Source organism: Crinia signifera, chromosome 11, assembly GCF_055691185.1.
Source record: "Crinia signifera chromosome 11, ASM5569118v1, whole genome shotgun sequence".
Lineage (NCBI taxonomy): Eukaryota > Metazoa > Chordata > Amphibia > Anura > Myobatrachidae > Crinia > Crinia signifera.
This window is the reverse complement of record NC_139227.1, coordinates 65379692-65403691: the sequence shown is the minus strand read 5'-3', so window position 1 is coordinate 65403691 and position 24000 is coordinate 65379692. Positions and strand designations below refer to the sequence as shown.

Sequence of the window (24000 nt, the reverse complement as noted above, 5' to 3'; positions counted from 1 at the left end):
TCGTGGAGAAGAAGCTTGCGAAGCCGGTCATACAGTGAGCTCACCAGCATCAGGTGTGATTGAGCTGACAGGCCAGAGGTACTGTAGCTCTAATGGCATAGTTGTTAAGGCCACAGTAGGCTTTGCTCTGTGCCTAGTGTTCATATCCCACTCAGGAGCAATTCAAGTTTTGTAATTACACTGATTTAGTATTTTTTCTAGACTACAGGATGGTTTCCCTTTAGCTTTCTCTGCCCATGAGCCATCATGTGTTAAAAGACTGGTCACGTTTCAGTGTTACTGCAATAAAGCAATTCTCATCTCAACCTGTAAAGATCCAAATGAACTGCAACAAAGTCTGGAAAAGTGTGGGGGATAGACAAAATTATGTCTTACTCCCCTCCATCCCACTTATATGGTCAGCTGGAGGTGCCAATAATGGGATGGCTAACAATTCAAAGTGGTAGAACAAGGCTCCCCCAGAAGCAGCTGGGTGGTCAAGCAGTTGAATTGCTGCCAGATACTATAAGGAGATAAAAAAAAAAGTAAAACAGAACCTATGGTGCAGAAAACACAGCTGAAGAGCAGGAGGATGATAGCGGAGACTAGTTTTCTTCCAAGATATGAAATGTCTTATTATCATACAGTAACACACTGTATGTCCTACTACAGTAGGAAGGAAGAGTAATACAATGTGAAGACGACTTTGATTAAACAGCATTATGTGGAAAACTGAGAAAGCATTATGCGCACCATTTTGTAGCAATGAATAGTTGATTTGTTTCAAACAGAATGATACAAAATAATACAACTTTTGCATACAGATTTGGTAAAATCATTTTTAATTTGACATTTGTCCAGGTTTAGTCATTATCCTGGCATCCTGGAGAGCCACATAACCATGTCCTACTGACAATCATACATAGTGACGAATCACTGGCCATCATCCTGCAAAGGATTCCTCAGAGCACTACTCTCCTTCTGGACTCTTCTGCTTTCAATCACGGTTCTCTTTCACCATTGCAAATGATTACTCTAAAGCCTATTCCCTGCCCAGCTTGCTTATTACCCCCTAATCCATGCCGACAATCTGCAAAGTATTGCTTAATGACCCCCTTTATGAACCCTGCAGTATGTTTCCCAGAAGACTTGCTGTTCATCTGCTATTCTGTGTCCCCCAGAAATGGGCATCTGCGCAGCTCATGTCCAGCATTTCCCGCTCTAGTTCCTCTTCATCGTCAGGGAATCTCTCAAGAACAGAGAGGATCAGACCTGCAGGGCTGCTGTCATAGCGCAAAACATCCACATTATCCCCTGTGAAGAAAAACAGGATTGTGGATATGGCACATAATCTGCAACTTTCTGGTCACTGTAAGTGATGCGGACATTTTACACACCAGTGACAAAGCAACTGAAATATTAAAAGCAGTCCATAAAAAATGGTGATGCACTGGGGATCTACAATGATAAATATGTTTTGCCTAGCTCTCATTTATGAGAAACGCTCAACTCTCTCAGTGCCAAGGATGAGTCAGTTTCATTCTATACATGTACCTCTAATGTGCTAATTATGAGAGCAACTTGTCTTTAGCACACAGAGTATAAAGTAATACAAACTATTCATGCCCATTTGTCACTAATACTTCCTGTTGTTGGCTCATAATGACATCACCATACCGGTGCAGAGACATTACAGAGCATACCGCTACAGAAATATATGAAGAGCAAGGGGGGGACCATAAGGGTGTGGATCAGTTCACCAGCAAGTTGTAAAATGCATGCATTTTGTTCGACATGCAGGAAGGTCAACATGAGTGTAGGTCGACAGGGTTATTAGGTCGACCTGGGTAAGGTCGACAGTGAAAAAGTCGACATGTTTTTTTTTTACCCTTATTGTCAGCACAGTCAACGCAAATACTAAAACGTACCACCGCTTCGGGGACGGTGCCTCGCTATGCATGGCACACTATTCTATTCTCCCACCACGTCCTAGTGGATGGTAGGGCATGAAATACCCCATGTTGGTTTAAAAAAACAGTAAAAATAAATAAATAGAATAAAACATGTCGGCCTAATGACCCTGTTGACCTAAACTCACGTCGACCTAAACTCACGTCGACCTACTTGGTGGTGACCGAATGACCGTATCCCCACCATAAGTAGGGGGGGCAGGAGAGGTGAAATAAATCTGTCATTATTGTGCCTATTCTGGCAACCAGAGATTGCCCTTGGAAAGGAGACTCACATTTTTATGTTATTGCCCTTTAGTAGTTGGAGGAATGGGTGGGGGGCGGGGGTTTATAAAGACCAGATTTGCCTGATCATTCGTCATATAAAAACTCAGGTATACCCTTGATTGTTGTAGTAGTTCAAAATGCTTACTTGTTGGGCTTACTAGATTTTCCTACACATTCTAAACACCATTTTCCAAAAATCGTTCCCTTTGCGTAGTAGAGAATTTATCCAGTACAGATTTTGATATATAGAGGGATATTCAATCTCCCATGCCATTCCCGACGGGGGAAATGGCTGCGGTCTTCCCCGACAGCATTGAACAGGGATCTCAGCAGAACGTGCCTGACTTCACAAGCAGTCAGGCACGTTCTGCCGGGAACGGCCTGGAATTTTCGAGCTCCCAGTCGCTGCTCGCCGATTTTCGGCTGCTTCTCGCGGCCATGCCCCCTTCTTGGCACTAGGGACATTGAATCCCGCCTGCAAAATCACAGTCGAGCCAGCTGAGAATGGGACAGGATTACGGCTGTCTGGCCAGCCCGACAGTCGTGACCCTACATTGAATACCCCCCATAGTCAAAATCGAATGTCAAATTTGACTGGGTGTACAAAGCATAAGGCAGTTAAAAGAGGGGGAGGGTAATTTAGGATTGCGGTCATTACTTACCAAAGATTGCAGTCATTCCACAGTTGGGATCATACTGTCGGCATTCTGACAGTGGTGATTCCATTCCCAACCCACCAAGGACACTCCAAACAGCTGTACAGGCTGCAGCAGATATACGGATTGCAAGGTGTCGTTCCAGTGCTCTGCTTGCACACCCTAATTACAGCCAGTAAACATGTTAATATATGCTGTCCAGTCCTACCATTGCTCACCTGTCACTCGGGTATTTATCTGAACAAAAGATTTACGTTCCTCTTTTCTCAGTATAACAATGTCTCGCAGGGTGAGAAATCTATATGGCTCAGAGTCTGTGACTTTAGAGTAGCCATCATACATCTCACGAGCCCTTTCTACATCTGCTGTAGACTTGTATACCTGTGGAAAAAGAGGAGGAAAGGTTGGAAAGGAAAATAAATATGGGAAAGACATGACGCAATGCTTCAACATAGGAGTGCTACCGAAACACAGCAAATAGTGAAGTAGACCCACTGTACTCTACTCCTGTCTACATACCTGCAACCGCTGTAAGAAACGCTGGATTGCTGGTCGGCCCACACTCAGAATCTTTTTCCTGTCTAACGTCACCTGTACATCTGGGCGTCCGTCAGCTCCGACTTTTTGTGTAATGGTGACAAAGTTCTCTTTAGCTTCTAGGAGGACTTGAAGGATGACAAAACGAGCCTGCATATGAGCCTTTATCGAAAAAATAAAGTGGTTTGACATTATGACCATGTTCCCTAGTAGTATGTATTAGCATAAACTAGGGCTCATAGTAATTGGCTTAGAAACTCACAGATATCCAGAACTATTACACCAAGAAGAGCCACTGCACCAGCCTTGCTTGTCTATGTATCTCTCTCTCATTGGACTGGATGGAGAGAAAGTACCAGCCGATCATTTACAGTGTTTGAAAAATGACAGGAGCTGGTTGATTAGAACTTTCTCTCAGTCCACTTTAATATTCTCCAAGTTTTAGTATATAGATCCCAATATTAAACAAGCACAGACTTGTCTAGCCCTGTCCATTTATTAATGGTGACTAAAATAGAAAATGATCAAAAGCAGTAACAATATAGACCAATTTTTTTTTTACAGTTGCATACATTTTCAAAAGGTTCAGTAAGCATTGTCCCATCATCATCATCATCAGTGATGGATTTTAACTATGAGCTGTAGCCCTCGTAGTACGGCAATGATATCCTATTAAATGCACAAGATTCTGATCAAAACACCAGGCAGTCCCATGGAGAGGTGTTTTCAATTAGCAGCCAGTCTGCTCCCAATGGAAAGCCAATCCTCTGCCTTTCCATCAGTCCTACCCAACTTCTGAGGGCTGCAGCTGATGCAGTACTGTGAAACTAGCCTTTGTGCTTGTATAAATTATATGAAGTGAAGTACCGCCACTGATCACTAGAGTCCACTCGATGGACCAAATTACCCCCTTGTGAGCTAAAAGAAATGTCATAACAGAAAGTGAAAGGAATTTTTCCAGGGACACTAATCTGTTTCAAACTTGCTGGATATGGGGAGAGGTAGCTGTGAAGACAGAGGGGTTGATCCTATTACTTGCGGATGATTCACGTGTGCACATCACAGCATCGGGCGCACTATACGGGGGGCTGAATTAGCTTGTTTGCATCTCCACAGGGGTGCAAACAATTTTAAACGAATTCGGCCCGGCGCAGGGTGCGAGTTAGGCTTAATTTGGGTCCCGTTTTCGGCATTTAAGCGGCACCCGAACGGCAACATCGCATCCTTCTGCCAATAGGATAAACCGCAGAGATTTCAGGTGGGACAAGATGGAAACTGGGGAGGGAGTGGAGAGTTTGAGCTGTGAATTTTTAGCCCACAAAGTGAAAGTAAAAACAGTTACAGGATGGTGTAATGGTTAGCATTACTGCCTCACAGCGCTGAGGTCATGGGTTCGATCCCCATCATGGCTCTAACTGTGCGGAGTTTGTATATTCTCCCAGTGTTTGCGTGGGTTTACTCCGGTTTCCTCCCACAGTCCAAAAATATACAGATAGGTTAATTGGCTTCCAACAAAATTAACCCTAGAATGTCTGTGCATGTGTACATGTGGTAGGAAATATAGATTGTAAGCTCCACTGGGGCAGGGACTGATGTGAATGTTCAAATATTCTCTGTAAAGCGCTGCGTAATATGTATGCGCTATATAAGAAACTGTTAATAGATAAATAAATAATAAAACTGAAATTACATTGCAAAAGCTGTATTTTTAACAGCTTTTAACTAGTATTTAATAAGGATTCAAAAAATTTGAACACAAAGTTTATTTGGTTAAGGTCTTCTGTGCCAGGTGTTTGGGTGAACTCTTTCTACAAATTAAAAATACCCTAAACTATGCAGCATAAAACGCAGATTGCTTTCAATGCTTTCTGATTGTCATTTATTTACCCCCACAAAAGCAGAAAAAAACATGACCTGTTTCAGCCCAAGCATCATCAGCTCAAAGTGATATAAACACAAACACACATAAAATATGCATTCTTGTGTTGCTTTTGCATGGAGCCAGAATTTGAATACAAACCTGCCTCCAGCGGCCAGTTTCTGGTGTATAATTCTCCAATCCCATTAAGCCAGCCCGGACCATGTTCAGCCAGTTCACATACAGAACATCCTGTGCTTCCTGAGCTTCATGGCCAAATATCCTGCATGTGGCATGAAACAGATTATACCATTAAACCCTACCGTAACATTTTCATATATGTATGAAGATAACTGCAGTTCATTAATAAACCAGACTTTCTATTGTTGCTGTCCTGTTACAAAGAGTAAAACAACATTACTTTCCATTACTTTCAGCAAAAACAGACAGTGGTTACATGAATTGTGTCACAAGGACAGTGGAAGTATACAATACTGGCACACAGACAGACACAAGTTGCCACAAAACCGTGTCAGAACTGCAAAATCCCCCAGCCAGCCAGGGTAAAAAGGTCAGGCATCACCCATTAAAAATTGATTTTATAGGTAACCATAATCCATTTTTCTCCAGTGATCCACTGGAGACATCTCAATGCTAAAGGAAAAAGAAAACCAGTTCTCCTAGGTGCACTCTATCCACAAAGCAGGTCGTTTCTTGCTATTAAAAGTAATTCTTCATTTACAAAAATGATAAAAAATACATTTAATTTTGAGTCAAGTACCGACGGTCATAGATCACTAGGTATATTCTGATACCTACATATATCACATTCAATATCTTATATATTATCTATATTATTAGAATATTAGGAACGAAGTATTAAAATTAGAATTTTGATTGACGCTTTAAAAGAAAAAAGTAATTAAATGGTGTAAGAAATAAAGATTAAAAAGTTGTCTCTATCTGACACTTTTATTGTATCTTATTATAATCAGGTTATTAATATAAATATACAGCTGGGTTAATGTAGAAGTCTGATCCCTTTTAAAAAAGTCTTTAGTGTCACTAATCAAATTCCATATGTCTTCACACATGATCTGTACTAGCAGTAATAGATATGTGATACAAATGTATCCAGTGGTCAAAAGACTCAACCACAAGAATTACTGACTGATATGGAAACAGGAAACCACTTTAGGAAGGTAGACATGACTGGTACATATAACATCATTATCTGGGTGGAAATATCAGAAAGGGGTAGCTATGAGGGATTCTAGTTAATGAATAGACAATGTCTAGTTAGCTGACCACTGACCCTGCCTGGAAAGAGTGTTGTCCAGCTCACCAACATTGTACACTTGCCTCCATGGTGAGGAGAACCCAATACAGAATCAAATACGCTCAACTTTTGTCCAGGAAAGACTGTAGCCAAGATATTAAAGCTTTTCCCAAGACAGAAATGCAAATGAGATGGAAATGAGACAGATTCCATCGACCCAGGAGTTGCAACTGCAGAGTCTGGAGTGGAACTGTTCATATTTTCTCATATCAAAAGATAGAAACCAGTTTTCCAAAATGAAACATGCACAAGTGTATTGAGACTCTGCAGTGCTGAAGAAATGACTTCATCATGGAGAAAAAACAACAACATTGAATCTTGGAATCCAGAAGGGCTCATAGATTAAGTATTTCCTGTTTGATCACCCAACTGCAACAAGGTTAGGGTGAGGTAAAGATAGTCTTAAAAAATATCTGACAACCAAAAGTAGCAGGTCCCTACATTCTTATACCCATATCTCATAATGTTCCCAGAAGACCGGGCCATTTATATTATCCCAATTTTCACCTTCAGTTGGTTAGCTGCAAATGCATTCTTACCATGATTTATTTTTTCCTTCTATTAACAGCGTACTTCCACTGTAATGTGTGCTATCCCTGTAATGCGTGCCTCCACTTATTGCACACCCTACCAATGCACCCCAGATGGTTGCCTTGGATGCTTCCTCTGCAGGCAGTATGTGCATCACGTGGATCTTTCAATGCAGGGTATATCATACTACTACAGTATCAGTTTTCCATGATGTATGGCTTACCTTCCAGTGCGCCTCATCTGGCACACTTGTAGATAGGAATAAAAAATATATGGACTCGACTGTTTTTTTTTTGTGGGGTGGGGGTGGGGTAGACTATTCCACCCAGAGTAATCCTATGCAGTGTTCCCACTACCTGTGTATGTTATTACCCATAATGCCAATATTGCATTATGCTTACTGTGCATGCAAGTGTCTGTGTGGCTTTATTTAAATCTTCCGTATTATGGGCATTGTTTTTTTAAGTCTGTAAAGCTCCTTCCTTGAGCCCTGTTGGAGAAAGAATGCTATATCAATAAAATTATTATTATTATATCAATAAAATTATTATTATTATCAGGACATCAAGATATGGCAGAATACTAACGCCCGGTCGTAAAGACTTTGAGTTCCGTTAAAAATCTTAAAAACAAACCCGAAACTGGTAGCAATTCTTCTGAACTGCAAACCAATAGAACTACTGAAGATCCTCCTGTATGGGTATATATAAGTAGTCATCGTGGATTAGGGGTGCCAATCCCAGGATTGTAAAACACTCTAGTAAAAAAAAAAGTAAAAAAAGCCCAGCCCCCCATTTATTCACATGGGAGGGCAGGTGGTGCGGCCGGAAGCGGTACAGGAGGGAGCGTCCGTGAGCGGTGTGGTCGTAAATGGCAGAGGTAAGTGCTTGCAGCAGTGCATCCGATGCGCTGCACAGAGTGAGTCACACAGGTGGAGGCGGGAGCACACAGACAGCGACTGAGTGTGTGCTAATTACGCAATCCTGGATTGGAAAGAACAGTGTGGTTTCTGAACTAGAAACATGTGCGAGAAAAAACATGTTCCTCTCTGGGGAAGGGGAACTGGATGAATAATGTTGGAGGCCAGAAGGAACCTGACTGATGCCTTCTGATTATCTTCCTTATCGCTGCTCGATACTTGTCCCTGCGGCCGACCACAGTTGTCTCCTCTGGTGTACTGCAGGAAGTGGTCAGTATCATTAGCCTGCTAGTCAGTGCCCCTACCACTGGGGTGTCATGTGAGCTGGGTGTCATGGATAACACTGAACCTGCTAATACCCTAGTGTAAAATAAATAGTTGAAAGAATTTTAGACTGCCACAAGCAGCCCAGAGACATGTGCCCCAAAATGGAATAGAGTCCACTAGGCTGTGGGCAGTGTATGGGAGCCTGTGCTGCAGAAAAGAAAGTAACCTACTTGGTGCCCAGGACTTCTGCAACTCCACAACACCCAAGGTCTCCAGTGTCCCCCATGGATTACAGGAAAATGCCTGTTTACAGAGCCAGAGTAAGATAGGTAACTTCTTGCACAGATGATGGGATAAAGATAATTGTACGTGCCAGTACTGTACACCAAGAAACCCGGTGGCCGCATTTTGTATTCATACAATTTGTTTAGTGCAGATTTGCATTATTCCATTAGTCATCCTTATTAAGTATATGAATGTTCTCACAGAAGCAATTATGCTAATAGTGCAATTTTAAAAATCTAAATCTTCTCTTATGCAATGTACATTATTCTAAAGGATCATGAATGATAGATGATTGTATGCAAACACTGCTGCTTGTACCAATAGAAAATACAGGTGGGGTTAATTACATGGCTGTGTAAAGATTAAAGAAAAAACAAAAAAAACTTAATAGTTAAAATTCTCACTTGATAGAACATAAAGACCTTAATTTTCTTACCGCAGCACCTCTTCATTGACGCACAAGTACAGTCCAACACACTCGGCTCTGCACTCTTCATAAGTGGAGGCAATGGTGGAGAATTTACTGTCCCAAGTTTCCCCTGGCTTGTACCAACTTTTCACCTGAGGGGAAGAATGCCAAAGTGGACTGAGGAACACAGAGGAACAAGTGAACTAAAAGGGAACTATAGGAGTACACAGATGAGAAGTTACCCTTCACTCTAGGTGGTATGGCACTGGAGTGCGCATCCTTGCACCCTATGGCCTTCCTATTACTCTTTAGTTTACAAGTTTGGTAAAAGCTGCAGGTTTATGTCAACCAAACGATCGATGGGCCAAGATGACAGCACTACCTTGCCGGCCATGGACCTGTTGCGGATCTTTGGTATCTAAAATAACCATCTGCACCTTATACCATGCAACGGGCAACCATTCTGCATGGACTTGTACCTGCTAAAACCTGGATTCACCAGCATGATCATGTGTTCTGCAGATCAATAGGTTGACAGTCAAAAAGATGAACACAAGCAATAGGTCGTTATGAAAAAGGTTGACATTAGGTTTTCATTAAGCCTTTTGAAAAAGTGCGCAGGATGCAAATAACGCGTTGGTCCTGACACCCCCACATGTAGAGGACACCAGCACTTCATCCCAAACAACTGCCCCGAACAGCGCCCGGCGGCTTACAGCCGGTGAAAACCTCCGAACTTCCGGCAGCACGGACGCGCAGTGTCACGGCCACAATAACCTCAAGTGGCAGCTTTGACACTGCAGCCCGAAACCAACACCGACTGCAACAGAGTGACCCCCTGCCGGAATAGGGTTAGTACAGGAAAGGTACCGGCCTCTTTCTAAACCTACTTATTCCCCATAAGGGTGTAAACATTACTAACGCTCCAATTTTTTTTACAGGTACCACTCTATACAAGTACATTCACTCCACCGCAATAACTACGTTTTATATCATTATTTATTCTTTTTTATTAAGCACTTTTTACCAAATCCCCTATGTCAGTTGTCCGCCCCCCACACGTGCCTCATGGCCACATTACCATACGTACGCCCAGCGTTTTCATGGGAATGCCCATGAAACGTGGGGAGTACGCATATGGTAATGAGCCCAAGCAGACCTTCACGCCCCTCTCCACCCCCTGATCAGATGTTTCCGTATGATCATTTACTGTACGGAACTCACGCCGTGTTCGTATGTGTGAGGCGTTCGCACATGCGCAGATACGCCTTCGCACATGCGCAAGCGCAAACACCAACCATCGGCTATCCGTCCGCATTCGGAGCCATCCGACTCAACCACAATAAGGCCCAGTATCCAGCATCTCAGAGTTCCGCTCTGCCAGCTACCGAAGCAGAGGTCTGGTCCGTGAACAGTGGGGAACCAACTGACGCCAGTTGGGGGTGTATCAGCAGCGGGTCAATGCACACACTCCAGCAGGTAGTACTCAGGTGCCAGCGTTCGGGCCTGAGGAGTTAACAGTGGTTCTGGCCACCACCTAGTAGGAGCCTGGTGGTGGCAGCGATATCCCTGCCCACTGCGTAGTGAGCGGAGTCAGTAACAGGCGGTTACTGATGGTAACAGGGAATCCCCTATTGGCCAGGTCCTGTGAGACCAGGAACCGCCAGCTGTGGACCCGAAGGGCATAGTCAGAGCGTAAGGGCAGGCGTCCGGTCACAGACACAATTAGAGGATCCACTTGTTGTCCCTGCCATTTCCTAATCCTAGTCATATGTGGAGGTCTCATATTAACACCATCATAGTGCTTTTAGTGAATGCCTCCTGTATTTTCTCAACACAAATCGCTACTAGTGATATTATATTTAGTCATCTTAAATAATTCCTTTTTCACTACAGAAAGAAAGGAAATGTATGTACCATACGGTCATGTGCTAGAGAGTAAGCATGACTGCCATTAAGACCTCCCTGAACCACCTGACTTTGTGGTGGTTTGGACAGGGGGAAAAGTGATGCTACAGGAGTATGCAACAGTGAATTGCTTCTCTTCAGTGTAGACAAGATTACACTATATATTTGGCTAAGGCTAGGGACAGATGTGGATGAAATGGATTACTAGATTTGAAGTGGGCATTTCGGATGGCTTTAAAAAAATAAATATATAAAAAAAAAAAGAGGAGTGCGCCACCTCATAAGTAAACCGCTGTAGTGCAAACCAGCAACAAGGAACACAACAAGGCAGTGTATGCAGTACACATGTATATACAACCAAAAGTAATGTGACAGACATGTCTTAAAACAGAACCGAAGAGGCAAACAGAACCGGAGAAGAAGAAAGCTATAGAACATGGGTGAACCAGGCATGCAAAAGGCAAAAGAGACAAACCCAAAAACCATTGGAAAAGAGCAACTGACCTGCTTCTGGCAAGACATGCCTGTCTAAACAGGCATGAATTCAATTCTTTGTGCTTCTCAGTCAACTAGGTGGAGGATGGCTTACTGGTAGGTAAGTGATGGGACAATTATTTAGCACCTACTGGAAAACGTGCACTGTTGGGGGTCTTTGAGGGTCGAGTTTGAGAACCACTGATCTAAACCACCAGTTAAAGAAGGAGTCCCTTTTCATGTGCCCTGCTTTCTATGGGTTAAACAAAGCTGTGCCTTCCTACTACAGATGGAGAAACTATTTGTTTAAAAACATGAGATTTACCCTAGGATTACTGAATAACATAAAATAGAATACGGCTTTCTTAAAAAGGTCTCAATATTATAGGCAAACTGCTTCTAGGTGTGTTTTGCTTATATGGTATTCATATTGTTTCCATATGAGCAAAAATAATAACATTTTAAGTAGAATCGCTTAACTATAAATGAGCTCTTAGAGAAGTTAATTATAGTGGAAAGAAGAACATGTCATGGGTGATCTATAAACATCTTAATTAGACTTACCAGCTCTCCAGTCTCCGGGTTAATAATGGTTTTATTATCAAAGTTGAAGGTTCCTTTCTTATCCTGAACAAAGAGCTTCCCACTGCCATGGCCAAGTAACTCGTGTAGGCCGACCTGAACTTCAAAAGATGGCCCTCGATACTTTATAAAAACATCCTGCATACAGAACAAGTCATCAATATACCTAAAATATAACAAGGGTAGCTATAGCATATACAATACATTTACTACCCCAGCCCAATGTATGAATACACATAGGGGGTGATTCTGGTTGGTTTGCAAAAGCAAACACCTTCTTTAATGGAAACCATGTGCACTGCGGGGAGGGGGGGGCAGATGTACCATGTGCAGAGAGAGTTAGTTTGGTGAGTTATTTTGTTTCTGTGCAGAGTAAATACTGGCTGGTCACCGACCATCAAATGATTTCGGGCATATTCGGCATCGGGGGGCATTACATGGCTTGCTAAGCAGCAAAATACTGCTGCTTAGGGAGTCAACCAGAATCAGGCCCTCAGCACCATGGAATGATACTAGAGGAATCATGCTCAGTGTGTTCTAGCTTTAACATCATGGTGCAGGGCAGAGGAAGATCAGTATCCCCTGGATATCTGCTTCAATGTATTTTTCTCATTCTAAATGCATGAGGAAAAAAAAACTGCGTAGTCTGGACTGACAACCTGGTCTTCTCATAAGGTGTGGTCAATATCGGATGTTTCCATTCAATCAAGTATGTAACACAGGAAAATGGCTAGATTTACGAACGCTTCTAAAACAGACAAGAGGTGGTGTTGCACAAAGCATCCAATCAACCTGGGGCACAGAGGTTGAGTAGGCAGCAGGCCACTATTGTTGGTGCTGTGTTTTTTTTCTTTAAAATAAATGTCCTGCCTTTGGTACAAAACAAGAATCTAAAAAGACTAATCCGTAAAAAAAAAAAAAAAAAAAAAACGTAAAAAAAAAGTCCCAGAAAAAAATTTCTATTAATTAATGAAAAGGTGCTAACTAAATATAAACAAGATCGTGGTCCTTCACAGTTTTTGCAGGCAATACTAACATACACTATAGGAAATGGGACTCTAGACTGCACACCCTAGGTACTTGAAATGAGAGGGGCCACTGAGCTGTTCTGGCCGGGCCACTTCAGGGCATCACTACTTAAATATATTGACCCCTTTTTTTTTTACTGCTTTGTCGGTTTTTTTTTTATCTATGTATTACTTCACATATGTTTTACTCTAGTAATACTATTGCACCAAGTAATTATTTTGACACACCTGACACTTTATAACACTGGATACTTTAACACCTTACTTCATTTGTTTGATGCCCTGAGCATTTTTCTTTGGCTTGGATGATTTGGGGTGCCATGCGCCCCAGAGTGTTAGGACCTACTTGACAAAAGTGACCTTGACGTGTGTGGACAGGCCCATATCTTTGGACAAACACATGCTAACCACCGCTTATTTGGTCGTTAATGTAATAATGATTGCATAGTGCACCCAATGTATACGATTACCTTGTCTTCCTCAGATAAAAATGTCAACTTCTCACGCTCAGTAGCTGATCCAACCGATAGAACATTCCCCAAGGAGACATTTTTAAATCCAACACTTTGTCTGATGTCATCATCTAGGTGTTGGAAGAGATACATGATGAGAAATAGAATAATGGGGACATATGTCTGTACAGCATGCTAACAACAAACATCCGATTGGTGACTCTCCTTACAGTACACTAGTGCTATTTATACCCAGACAAAAATGCAATTGTGGGACAAATCCAATCAGCATGGTTCATTGTAGAATCCAGTAATTAGACAGGTTTGTAAAAAATGGCATAAGAAGGTTGCCCTTACTAATCACATACGCAGTCATTTATTTTTCAAGTATTCTTCTATAAGTAATAAAAAGCAGGCTGGTCATTCATTTGGGATTGCCCCACGCATAATTGATCCATGCCAATAATATTAACCATAGAACTCTCATAATTAATATAAAGGTACAAACAATACTCCAGATTAAGGTCTTGCAGCGTCTGTCCTTCAGATCCTGCACTGCGAGTGGAGGGCGACGTCCTTTAATACATAATAAGCCCATATAAACCAATATTTGATGGTAGTACACAGATTGATTTGTAACCAAGTATTGAAAGCAGGCTCACAGTTTGGTATATTGATCCCAGCTGGGATACCACTCCCACTGAATGTTACTACGTCCAAGGAAGTGAAGTCTGGTCGGAGAAAAGTATCTTTTTCAAAGGCAGATGGCCATGGGAGCGATGCCACAAGCTTCTCTGCTGCAGAGACCAGCTGAGTAAAGCGAGCACTCACTAACTTATTCACCACTGCAACAAAGCCTGAGGAAACAGAAAAAGAGCTAGTTATAGAAGAGAATCGGGGAAGGAAGTCACATGACCCCACAGAATGTTAGCTAGCCTACATGATTGGCTCTTACTTTTTACCAAAGGTCTACAAGGTTTTACTTAAACAATCTCACTAATCCCAATCAGGCCTTTTCACAAATGTTCCTTAAATTATGTCCACACTGGTATAATTTCTCAATGACATAGAAAGTTATGGCTTTGATCAAACATGGCAAGCAGCTAACCTCAGACTGAAATATAACAGTGACAGCCTTCCAACCTCACCAAGGTGAGACTATCCATGGTGCCGCATTAAGTCTAACAAATACATTCTACCTATCTGACCTATTTAAACATCCAATACCATAAGCCATCCATTGGTCGGATCAACTATTAATACAAATAATGAAATGATGCCTGCACGCACGCTTCATTTGTCTTCAAAAGTAAAATAAGTTACAATACAGGGGGATGAGCCTAAAAACACACTAATTAAAAAAGGATACTAGGGGCCTTATTCTAGTTCACTCTTTCTGACAAAATCCTTCTTAGATGGACAAAACCATGTGCACTGCAGGTGGGGCAGATATAACATGTGCAGAGAGAGTTACATTTGGGTGGGGTTTTACTTCAAAGTGAGATCTATATTGCAGTGTAAAAATAAAGCAGCCAGTATTTTCCCTGCACAGAAACAAAATAACTCACCCAAATCTAATTCTCTCTGCACATTTTACATCTGCCCCCTGCAGTGCACATGGTTTTGTCCATCTAAGAAGGATTTTGTCAGAAAGAGTGAACTAGAATAAGGCCCTAGATGAGGAGTATACTCTTATAGTTAATAACATAACAGTGCTCCTTATCCGCGTGTTTTATCTGTCTGATCAGTACAATCATTAAGTAATGACCTTCTGTATTAAGCCTAAACCCTGATCTCTCAAAAAGACAAACTGCTTCAACACACAGAGGCGGTTTAGGAGAGTAGACCGGTATACGTGCGAGCCCGCCTCTCTTGTAGGATCAGTTGTCAAGTAGATCCTGACACTGTGCCGTCTCCACATATGGCGGCAGCACCATTTTCCTAGTCATTTCTGGGTTATCAACACTGAAGAGGAAAGTAAATCAGTGAAGGGTGTTTGTTATTGGTCCCCCTGCAACCAGGGGCAAGTGTGGGTACTTGTGTACTTTCACGGCTCCCATCGCATGCCATATGTAGTGGCATGCGATTTTCCTGTGTTTTTATGCATTTTTTTTTTATAAAATCGCATGCGATCGCATCGCATGCGATCTCATGAGATCGCATGCGATGCGATGTAATTTTTCACAGAAATTATGGACATGAGTTGACATCATGTAAAATGCACCCCAAATGTCATTTTTCACACTGTACCACCCCCACTATCAACGCCAACCCGAAGCGCGGCGAGCGCAGCGAGCCCGCGAGGGGCGGCGGTACGCGTCCTACGACCTTTTCATACCCCCACTATCCACGTCGGCATGGAGTTGAGAATAGAAAGTGCGGCGAGCGCAGCGAGCCACCGAGCCCGAAGCGTGGCGAGCCCCGCGAGGGGACGCAGATACCTTCACAGGTATCCGTGTCCCCTCGCGGGCTTCACAGGTATCCGTGTCCCCTTGCGGGGCTCGCTGCGCTTTCTATTCTCAACTCCACGCTGACGTGGATAGTGGGGGCATGAAAAGGTCGTAGGACGCGTACCGCCGCCCCTCGCGGGCTCGCTGCGCTCCCCACGCTTTGGGTTGGCGTTGATAGTGGGGGTGCTACAGTGTGAAAAATGACATTTGGGGTGCAATTTACATGATTTCAGCTCATGTCCAGAATTTCTGTGAAAAATGACATTGCATCGCATGAGATCGCATGCGATGCGATTTTTCCCTGTACGATGCACATCGTGGGAGCCGTGAAAGTACACAAGTACCCAAGTGTGCACTGAGCGCCGATTATAGATTTGCACATGAACACAATGTTTCCATGTAATCCCCCTTAAAGCAAACGCTTTTACAATATATGACTCTTACCTTCAAATTCTCCACGGGAACCAAATGGGTCTCTATAGCTCTCAATGAATCCAATGTAACTGCAAGGAAAGGTGTACAGTCAAACCTGGTGGGAAATTCTGTATGCTTTCCAAACTAAGAAAACATGTCAATTCTGCCTTTAAATCAGATGAAATATACTTGCAATACAATATTCTTTACTTTGCTTAAAATAAAAAACTGTTATTCATTTCATTTCAAGGTACTTATGTAATATCTGGGCTCCCGTTTTTCTTATGAGACCGCGTCCGCTCACCACGCTTCGGGCACGGTGGCTCGCTGCGCTCGCCACACTATATAAAATCAACTCCATGCGTAGTTGGATAGTAGGGGTATGAAAAAATGGGGTGCATTTAACATGGGAGCCCAGATAATACATAAGTACCGATTTCAATTTCTATTTTTTTCCCCACATTAACCTCTTCCCCAATTCCTACCTCTCAACTATTGGTCCTTTATCTTGTACCCAATGTTTGGACCCCTCTTTATGAGCTTGGATGGATCCTTCCTGAAAACTCCGCCCATACTCCTCCAGCATCATCCGCTGGTTATCATTGGCAGCATAAAGCTAGAAATGTTAAAAAAAGCAAGAGATGGCTAAAACACACAAAAAAGTGTACATCAAAGAGTCAGAGCCTAATCGTCTGGTGAACTTTTGGTTATTTTCTTGTGGAACGTCCTTTTTATTTTATACTACAGAATGTTTCCTTAATCTGTAGTCAAAACATAGAAACCATAGTTAGCCAGTCAGAACTGACATAGCATGAGAACAAATCTTTGCACTTAACTATATAAAAAGTCATACAATGTCAAACGATTGAATTCCCTTACTACATGGAATTCTTGAATTAAAGGAATATAAATAAAATCCCAAAACAGTGTTGTGTCTTATCCCATCCTAGGTGTAATGTTAGTCACCTTTGCCTTCTCCAGGTTTTCCCTCACTCTAAGTAGTAAGGGAGAGTAATCTCCCCTTGTAACACTGATCTCATGGCCTTCAAACTCAAATGGTCCCAAGGATTGTGAAAGATCAGATGAATCAGTAGCAGTTCCTGGTTAGAAAGACAGGAGTAAGATCTTACGTGAAGAAGTACAACTAAAAACAGATATATTGCTAACATGACATTATTATAGCATACAGTTTCTTCACCTTCTTTGCTGACTGAAGCAAGTCGAACCTCATACTTTGCCCTGCCACCTTCATCCTGAGTTTTAAATAGGCGAGTGTTGTAGGCGCTTAGATTCTGTGGGGAAAGAGAATAGAACAATGCAGAGATGGTAGAAGTGCAGTATTGTTAGTAGGGAACAGTGTGATATTTATATACCTTTGAGTCCAGGAACCTCTGAATCAATTCTGCATCTTCCAAAGTGCAGTTTGCAGAGAAATAAGTGCTAATTCCCTAAAAAAAAAAAAAAAAAAAAAACCATTATGAATGATTTTCTGGTAAAAAAAAAAAATATATAAAAATATTATTTCATATTAACTATTCATATAAGTTCCATTATCTTTTGTTTTTACTTTTGAGAAATTTTAAAATTTAGAGTGATAAAAAGCCAGCCAATCAGCTCCTACCTGTCAGGTAGGAGCTGATTGGCTGGCTGTTTATCACTCTCGAAGCTTGATACGTCTGGCCCTTAGGCTTTACCTCTGATAAAGTCTCGGTGAGATGACAAACATTCAGTGTTTTCGGTTATAACCAAATGCAACATTTGTTGCGATCCAGAAATGATTACTCAAGAGATAAGAAATGTCTTCACCATTGCTTTTACAAATTTACTTTTTATTTGAATACATTCTCTTGATGAAAGAAAAGTATTGGTTTTAATCACAGTCCTATATGCTTACAGATGTGTGTTGTATAAGGTTTTATACGGTTTTTATAAGGTTTTATACCTATCTTATAGGGATGCTATTGCTACACTATTCCATTTTCTTTGGCTCCTACTAGCAGGGAGCTTAGCGAATACAGTAGCCCATTATAATCAGTAGAATTCTAGCACATCAAGATGTGATGCTATCTATCAACATACATACATACATACATACATACTACATACTGCATAGTGCATCTAGGTGGTAACTGATACCAATCCACCACCTGTAGGATTTGTCCCTGTACACCTGAAGCGTCTAGTGAGAGCATCATTACTGTAAGTGTTACAGTGACACAGAAGTAATAATCTAATGGGTAATGTTCCTGACATTGACTTTTTTACATTTTTATTTATATAGCAAATGTGAACGACGCTAGCATTTTTTAGCAGACCTTTTGCACATCTCTCACATAGATGATGGCACTCAAAGGGTTTAAATGAATGGAATAAGACATAAAAACTGTATACCAGCACCAATTCTAATACTTACTTGATCCCCTAGTCCTAGCTGCCTTTCTCGTGGTTCCAGCGAATACATGGGAGCCTCAACCAATTTCCATAGCACCTCCATTCCCTCTGGGTCCTTTGCAAAAGCCTCACTTGCACGTACTAATTTCTCCAATTTCTCCTGCACAGAAAAGTGACGATTACAAGCAATACTCAAAGGAAACAAATAAAAATCTCTCATCAAAGGTAAATAATTTACCTTGGGAATATTAGGGACAAACTTCGTATCCCCAAAAGATTTGTAGTTCCCCATATTGGCAAAGAATCCAGCAGTGTAAACCAAGAGAGCCTGTGACATTAATGGAAAGAACGGAAATATTAGAAGTATAACAGGTTTACACATCACATACATAGGACATTCTAGCCTGCTACAATCACACTGAATAGAATATGATTAGGGTTCGCCACATCCTGCCCAAATTTTAAAGGGAAAAATGCATCCTACCATATTACCGGCGCCCCTGAAAATCAGCCTGAACTCTCCCTTGCCAAAGCCATGTGAACAGATATAGGTGCACACCATTAAACCAGGGCTCGACAAAACCACGGTGACCAGATTTGCCAGGAAGCAGATCTCGGTGGTAAAAATGGTAGCTTGCGTTAATAGCAGCAGCTGGGCATAGCGGTGGACAAGTCACCCGACTGCCGCTGTATCAGATCAGGTTCATGGCAATTTCAAAACTCAAGGCGGCTTGGGAGCCATTCAAACCTCGCGGTCCGACAGCCAATCAGGAGATAGCCGCTCTAGTTATAGTTTAATAAATAAATGACATGTTTCATGTATTAAGGGGGTTATTCTGATTCACTCTGAAAGGCACAATCACTCTCTAATGGACAAAACCATATGCACTGCAGGTGCGGCTGATGCAACATGTGCAGAGAGCATTAGAGTTGGGTGGGGGGTGGGGGTGTACTTCAAACTGATATCTATATTTCAGTGTAAAAATAAAGCAGCCAGTATTTACTCCAGAACTGAACACAGTTATGATGTCGTACCAATAACCTATACAGTGGCATTATTACTTTTTTCTTTCTACTGCTGTAACCTCTCCCTATGCAACCAAGCATCTGACTTGCCTTCTTCATTGCTTTGTTACATTGCCTACCTGCCTTTAAGTCCCCTGAAATAGTGACACCTAGATCCCTCCCATTATAGTGCCATTTATACTATATACTCACTTTGGATTTTTGAGACCCATCTGCATGATTTTGCATTTTTTGGCATTAAACTGTAGTTGACATGCTCTTGACCATTCCTCTAATCTACATAGATCATCAATCATTTGTTTTACCCCTCCTGGTGTATCTACCCTGTTGCATACCTTTGTGTCATCTGCAAAAAGGCACATTTTACCCTCAATTCCATTTGCAATATCACCAATAAAGATATTAAAAAGAACTGGTCCAAGTACAGATCCCTGGAGTACCCCACTTGTAACCTTTCCCTCCTTTGACTGTACTCCGTTTACTACAACTCTCTGTTTTCTGTCCTACTACCAAGATCTTATCCATTCAACCATCTTGGAATCCAATCCCAAGCTTTCAAGTTTATTTAACAGTCTGCGATGTGGGACAGTGTCAAAAGCCTTACTAAGGTCTAGTAAGCTACAAGCTACTATACCTTACTAGAAGCTACATCTACAGCCCCACCATGAGATATTCTACAATTCTTTGTTTTAAGAGTGTTTCCATCAATTTCCCTACTACCGATGTAAGGCTCACTGGTCGATAGTTGCTTACCTCTTCCTTGCTTCCACTTTTGTGCAGTAGTTACAACTTTATATTTGACTTATTAGCATGAGATAAAGAACATGTAACCATTTCAGTAGTTTATCACTAGTGATAATGAATGTGTTTTCATGTTTCATGTACTCACTGCCTACTGTAGCATCATGCTATGCGATTGTCCTTCTTGCACCCAAATGAGCTCTGCTCTGTTCAAATCACTACTAGTACTTAGCTATCTGTCACAAGCACCAGCCTTAAAGTTTAGCATCGTTGCTCGGGGTTCCAGCAATTCATGGGCATCCCCATGCAAATGCTGGGCGCTCCCAAGTAAATGTGTCTGTTACGCATGGTGCTGGGGCGGTCATGATGTTAGCCGCCCGCCCTGTCTTCGTCCCGGATCCTCAAATATAAATCAGGCTCCACTGACTTAGCTTTGCGAGCCCAGGAGAAATCAATCGATGGTCGCCAACCATCAAATGAATTCTCCTGCTGTGGGCATAACACATACATCCCTTCGCATGGTTGCGAGGGGATACGGCGGTGTGCATTCTTTGCAGCTTACCGAGTCGCAGCTTGCGATCTTCGCAGCTTATAGTCAACCAGAGTCAGGCCCTATATTCTTCTGGCTATTTACAAAGTGCCAGTTTCACCTCAAATTTTAAAGGCAGCATTGTAATTAGGTGCAATGCCTGGCTATACGTTTTGAGGAGAATGCTGCAGCAAAGTTGCCTCATAAATATACTCCTATGTGATAGATAGCAGCCAGACTGTGTCCATCACTTTCTGCAATGCAACAGAGAAAAGACAGCTAGAATCTGATTGGCTGCTAAAGGTCAATATCACCATCTATTTTAAGAAGTTTAAGGTAAGTCTAACCAAAATTATTTTTGGAAAATCCAAAAAAAAACAAAAAAAAAAACCACCTCTGAAATGTCACTACAAGGGGCATAGAGGATTATACGCACTCATTATTTCAGGGAAATCTCCCAGTCCCTATTATAGTTGATGCAATTTGTGAAATCTTTGTCTAATCTCTTCTAGGTACATTTGCAATTGTCACATATATAGTGTTCATTCTAGCACCCATCATCTTTGAAAACCCATGCAGTTCCTGTTCCCTGCCTGGGGTGTCGCTGTCTGCTGTGGTGTTTCTAGCACAGGTCTGGTTTGCATATCAGTGCTGATATACAGACCACACTATGCTAGAAGCACTACAGCAGACAGCGACACCACAGGCAGGGAAGAGGAACTGCATGGGTTTTCAAAGATGGCGGGTGCTAGAATAAACACTTTACTATATGTGACAATTGCAAATGTACCTGAACACTACAGTATGTGTGAAAAACCATAAACATAATTTTTTTTCTCTTTATTCAGAATACCTGGTACTCATTCTCTGTTATTTCCTGCTTCACAGCTACATCATGCAGGGCTGAAGGCTCTTGAGCCCGGAAAAGCCTGTTCAGCAGAACGTATATGGTTGGGGATTCAGGTGATGTCTGGAACAGTACGATCAAACCACCGTAAAATGATGCCCGAGACAGGAAATGGGTGTAAAGCTTCTCTTCTGCAGATAGAAGTGAAAAAGCCTCCTCGCAATCAAGCATGGCGACGGGAAGGTCATTGGGGAGGATATACTGAGACGGGGCCGCCATTCTGCTGGATGATGCTATTCCTGAAAAAGGGAGGAGATCTCAATTATTTCCTAAAATATTACACAAGAAAGCCTTCAAGTCCGGGATACACAGCCGTGTTTATATCTATTAAATAAAAACCTGACTAATATACTTACCAAAATAATAGAACAGCATTTTCATTATGACACTTTTCCTTCCAGTAAAACAATTAAAGGCGTTGCTGTCATAAAGAAGTACAGTAACTTCTGCTGACCTAGATAATATATGTTAAATCCTTATGAGAACATGGAGCGTGGTTAAATGACAAGCCTCCAGGATTCTAGCACTGGCATTAATGCTCAAAGTTTTAGCTCCTAACCTCCAGTATAACTCATCCTGCGGTGACCAACTTATTTTTCTAATGCAGCGGTGTCAAAATCATGGACCTCCAGCTGTACATTGTGCAAATACACGTCCCAGCATGCCCTGCCACAGACTTTATATAATGGATTGCTAAAACTATGGCAGGGGATACTGGGATGTGTAGTTCCACAACAACTGGTGGGCCATGAGTTTGACACCACTGTTCTAATGCATACCATCTGAGCTATAGCTAGCTAGATGGTCCATCACTTTCTCAAACCAAACCTCTCAAAAACAGAAGTGATTGCCTCTCTCCCCCCAATCCCACTTTTGGCATCTTATTTCCAGGATCAAGCCTTTTGTGATCAAGTTAGCCACTAAAATCTATATTCATACTCTGCTTTTATCACACCAACTAGCATAATCTACTCCTCCCTGTCCTACCAATCTCCTTCTACCCATTTTTAGTCATATGTAACTCTGCTGGCTGCTTTATGTTCCTCTGTTACCACGGGGTAGGGATCATTTGGTCTACAGCATGATGATCAACAGTCATTGGGTCGACATGGGAAAAGGTCGACATGGAGTTTTTCACTGTTTTTTTTACCTGAATGTCAACACAGTCGACATGGACACAGTTTGAAGTGCACAGCATCCCCTCGGCACACTATTTTATTCTCCCACCACACCCTAGTGGATGGTAGGGCATGAAATACCGCCTGTCTGCACATGTCGGCTCAAAAAACAGTGAAAACCCCCATGTCGACCTTCTGACTGTCGACCTAGACATTGTCAAACTAATGGCCTGTCGAACTAATGACCTTTCGACCAAGAACCATGTCGACCTTTTCATGTCGACCTAATGGTGTCGACTTAATGACAGTCGACCATCATGCTGTAGACCAAATGACCGCATCCCGTTACCACGCCACCTCTGCTGTCCCTCTGCCTGGTGCTAGCACCCTATACCACTTAAAAAATAAGGCCTGAACGATCATTCATTTACAATGAATGAACACTGCTTAACGAACAGTGTTGAATCACCCCCTACAACTGTAGTTCTCACAATGGTCCTCAAGGAATCCCAACAGTCCAGCTTGTGAGGTTATCCATGCTTGTGCACAGACGGCATAATAAGACTAAGTTACTAATTAAGTCACCTGTGCATGACTTAAAACCTGGACTTTTGGGGTGTCTTAAAGATTGCATTAGGGAACCACTGCTTTAGAACAACCAAAAGCAGTCTATGAAATATGACAGCGGAGGAGAGAAGGGGGACAGAGTAGAAGGGAAAAAAGAACACACTCACATATGTAGAACTCTCCCAGAACATAGAATAGGGCAAGCGCCCGGCAAGGGGGTCGCCATAAAAAAACCCTCGCTGGCCACATTAAATACATGCCAAAGAGGAGATGTTGGAGAGAATAACCGACTGTATCAATACTGTGCAATTGGTAGATGACTTTTCCTGTAAAGAATTACCTTACTGTGTTCACAGATCTACAGTGTCTAGATCATGGGTCTTAAAACTGTGTCCC

The 24000-nt window shown here is 42.1% G+C and overlaps 1 protein-coding gene across 1 annotated transcript in view; it reads right to left on the bottom strand.

Moving 5' to 3' along the window:
• Positions 1-804: 804 nt before the first annotated feature.
• DPP3 (dipeptidyl peptidase 3) overlaps positions 805-24000 on the bottom strand; it is a 26307-nt gene continuing 3111 nt past the window's right edge. Inside the window, exons 2-17 of the mRNA XM_083165129.1 lie at positions 21866-22158; positions 18955-19044; positions 18739-18876; positions 17699-17773; positions 17524-17617; positions 17292-17425; positions 16811-16941; positions 16356-16414; positions 14124-14318; positions 13480-13592; positions 11964-12119; positions 9045-9169; positions 5430-5550; positions 3392-3571; positions 3091-3253; positions 805-1293 (exon numbers count right to left, since the gene is read on the bottom strand). Of these exons, the coding sequence (XP_083021255.1) occupies positions 1136-1293; positions 3091-3253; positions 3392-3571; positions 5430-5550; positions 9045-9169; positions 11964-12119; positions 13480-13592; positions 14124-14318; positions 16356-16414; positions 16811-16941; positions 17292-17425; positions 17524-17617; positions 17699-17773; positions 18739-18876; positions 18955-19044; positions 21866-22138 (2205 nt within the window). The 5' untranslated portion in view covers positions 22139-22158 and the 3' untranslated portion in view covers positions 805-1135. The remainder of the gene's footprint in view (positions 1294-3090; positions 3254-3391; positions 3572-5429; positions 5551-9044; positions 9170-11963; positions 12120-13479; positions 13593-14123; positions 14319-16355; positions 16415-16810; positions 16942-17291; positions 17426-17523; positions 17618-17698; positions 17774-18738; positions 18877-18954; positions 19045-21865; positions 22159-24000) is intronic.